Genomic DNA, 3,508 nt, shown 5'->3' with positions numbered 1-3,508 from the left:
CTCGGATTAAACATTGAATGGCCGATTCCCACATCCTTATGTACGGACGGATGCAGTACAGAATTTATGAGTGAGCGTTCAAGATGCCCTGACAAACTCTTCCAAATTGGCAACCCGTGATAGCGTGAGCACCCATTGCATCCGCGCGCATGTTATCGTGCTAGCTCACGCTCTGCCACCACAAATCGATTCGATCGACCGGCCTGGCTCCACATCGACCTGCCTTTTCCGCTTTACCTTTTGTGCACCGCGTTTTCCCTTGTGTCATTGTGTGGGAAGGATCGTCGTTTATCACGCCAGGCTGTGTCCTTTTCCACTCTCTAAAACGATTTTGGCATCTCAGGAAAAAGCTTAGAGCAACTCTAAGAGCAACTTCAGCCGGCCGACCTAAACAGATGGTGTTTTTTCCGCTTTTTATCCGTTTGAGTCGGCTGCCCGCCCGCCATCCGTCCTTTTTTAGTTTTGGATTGGCAGTGCGCCTAACGGGCCGATCCATTTTCATGACCGCGCGCGTTTAACATCGTGTCATCGTCCTGATTTTGAAGCTCCAGCACGCGGGAAAGGTTCGCGCGCGCTGGTTTTGGCGCTCCAGCGCGCGGGAAAGGTTCGCGCGCGCGTCGCGGTCGGCGCTCGCTATAAAAGAAGGCGCTCTCTCCACACTCTATCGGCCGCCCACTCTTGCCACCTCTGCGCCACCATGTCGATCCGCCGCCTACGCGCTTCGGATTTTCACAGAGTCCGCGAGCGCCGCTCCGGCGCCTTCTCCATCGAGATCTGATTTCGCGAGAAACGTCTCGCCCTCGGCACCTTCGACACCGCAGAGGAGGCGGCCCACGCGCACGACGCGGCGGCGTGGCGCCTCCTGAGGCCTCGTTGGGATATGCATTTTTTCAACGTGTCGAGCCAGCGGGCGCAGGATCTGGCGCCTCTCCCGCGGCTTTTCACCGACGAGGATCGTCGTGTCCACCGGAGGCGGCAGCGTCGCCTCGCCATCGCAGAGAAGGACGTGGAAGCCTTGGTGCTGTGGCGTGGAGGCTACCCGCAGGACATCGTCGACGAGCGCCAGTTCTACAAGCAATTGAGATCGGAGAAGGACGCGAGGAGGAGGTAGCGAGCCGCCTATCGGGAGGACAAGTGTTCGCGGAAGCAGGCAGCTCAATTGAAATTGAAGCTACGAGAAACGGCGGGTTGGGACTTTGAAGACGAGGCGTATGCTGACGCCTACATTCAGACATCGGAGGAGGACATTACCGAGTCGGAGTCAGAAATCGACGAGTAGTGGTCTTTTCTTTTTATCTGTCTACGCTAGAATTATCTATGTATCCATTTTTATCTGAAAAAATGGCCGGCAGCGTCGGCGACGTAGCAGGCGGGCGAGGGTGTGAATCCAATGTGCCACCGACCAGCGGGCCCGGTGAGGAAAGAGGGCGAGCGCACGCGTGTTCGTCTCGTGTCCGCGCCGACGCAAATCCAGCTCAAAAATGGGCCTGAAATGGGTCGCCCGCGGATGAAAAAGGACGCGCGTCCGTTTGGGTCGGCGTGTTGGGCCGCCACTTTTGTCCGCGCCGACCCAAACGGACACGGGCGGACGAAATGGGTCACCCCATTGGAGTTGCTCTAACGGGCCGACCCAAACGGATGGTGCATTTATTTGCTTTTTGTCTGTTTGGGTCGGCCGCCCACTCGGTATCTGTTCAGTTTTGTATTTGGGTCGGCAGTGAGTCCAATGCACCGACTCATTTCATGTCCGCGCTCAGTTTTAAAAAAAGGTCCGCGGCCACAGATCATGCCAGCGGCCATGTTGTCGTCCTGATTTTGGCGCTCCAGCGCGCGGGCGGAGAAAGATCGGCCTAGCGCGCTGGTTTTGGCGCGCCGCGTCCGGCGTGCGTTAAGAAGGCGCTCCCTTCACACTCTGTCCGTCGCCCACTCGCCTCGCCCCTCTCTCACTAGCCTCGCCGCCTCTGCGCCACCATGTCGATGCACCGTCTGGGCGCTTCGGATTTTTGCGGAGTCCGCGAGCGCCGCTACGGCGGCTTCTCCTCCGAGATCTGGTTTGGCGAGAAACGCCTCGGTCTCGGCACCTTCGACACCGCAGAGGAGGCGGCCCACGCGTACGACGCGGCGGCGTGGCGCCTCCGGCGGCCTCGTCGAGAGATGAATTTTCCCGACGTGTCGACGAGCCAGCGGGCACAGGATCTCGCGCCTCTCCCACGGCTTTTCACCGACGAGGATTGTCGTGGCAACCGGAGGCGGCAGTGTCGCCTCGCCGTCGCCGAGATGGACATGAAAGCCATGGCGGTGTGGCGCGAACGCTTCCCGCAGGACATCGTCAACGAGCGCCAGTTCTACAAGCAAAGGAGGACGGAGAGGGAGGCGACGAGGACGGAGCGATCTGCCTATCGGTGGACAAGCATTCGCGCAAGCAGGCCGCTCAATTGAACATGAAGCTAGGAGAAGCGTCGTCCCGGAACTCCGAGGACGAGCGGTATGTTGACGCCTATATTTAGATGTTAGAGGAGGACCTTACCGAGTCGGAGTCAGAAAACGACGAGTCTATGTATCCTTTATCTATGAAAAAAATTGCCGACGGTGTCGGTGACGAAGGAGGTGGGCGAGGGTGTGTTGTTCGATGGGAAGAGGCCCATGTGCCACCGACCAGCGAGCCCGGGGAGGGGAGAGGGCGAGCGCGCGCGTCCATCTCGTGTCCGCACCGACACAAATCCAGTTCAAAAATGGGCCAGAAATGAGTCGGTAGGCGGACGCCAAGCAGATGCGCGTCCGTTTGGATCGGTGCGTTGGGTCAACTTTTCTATCCGCGCCGACCCAAATGGACGGCGGCGGACGAAATGGGTCGCTCTATTGGAGTTGCTCTTACTACCTGAAACGGGCTGAGACGGTTTTTGCGTTTGTAATTAACACGTACTCCCTCCGTCTAAAAAAATTTATTCCAAACTTGTTTCTCAAATTGATACATTTAGCATTAATTTGATGCTTGATACATTTATTTGAGGGATAAGCTTTTCTGGATGAAGTGGAGCTGATCGTGCACGGCGGAGCAGATGGCGGCCGCCGTGGGGGCGTAAACTGATGCCCCATGCTGTCGCGGTCACCGGAGCGGGAAGCTTCGCCGCGGAAGAAGGTGATGCAGGCACATGCCACCTTCTACCATGCCTCCCGTGCACCAAGGACCACCGGCCCATCTGTGAACGTCGCCGGACTACATCGACCTTGTCAGCGACGATGACGACACCGGCGGTCACTGAAGACGGCGACGGCCACGGGATGGACGGGCGCGGCAGGAACATGCGGGCCGCTTTTTTATTTTATTTTTTATGTTAATTATGGAACTGGATCGTTTAAGTGTGGCATGAAACTTAACCGTTTTGTTTTGTAGCCGTGACCCTCAAATATGTTTTAATTTTTTTAACCGTGTTTATTTATATTTTTAGGCATTTTATTTATGTTTTTTTTGTTGTTTTATCACGTCCATCCCAGACATGATTTAAGA

At 56.6% G+C, this 3,508-nt stretch overlaps 1 protein-coding gene across 1 annotated transcript; it reads left to right on the top strand.

Annotated features, from left to right (window-relative positions):
* The first annotated feature begins 1,971 nt into the window (after positions 1-1,971).
* LOC147959199 (uncharacterized) lies at positions 1,972-2,439 on the top strand. Its single transcript, XM_087532547.1, has one exon. It carries the CDS (start codon positions 1,972-1,974, stop codon positions 2,437-2,439), a length of 468 nt encoding a protein of 155 aa, XP_087388673.1.
* The last annotated feature ends 1,069 nt before the right edge of the window (positions 2,440-3,508 follow it).

Source organism: Triticum urartu, chromosome 7A, assembly GCF_056163025.1.
Source record: "Triticum urartu cultivar PI428250 chromosome 7A, HENAU_Tu73, whole genome shotgun sequence".
Taxonomy (NCBI): domain Eukaryota; kingdom Viridiplantae; phylum Streptophyta; class Magnoliopsida; order Poales; family Poaceae; genus Triticum; species Triticum urartu.
Note: the sequence above shows the minus strand (reverse complement) of the source record. Positions and strands in the feature narration are given on the sequence as shown.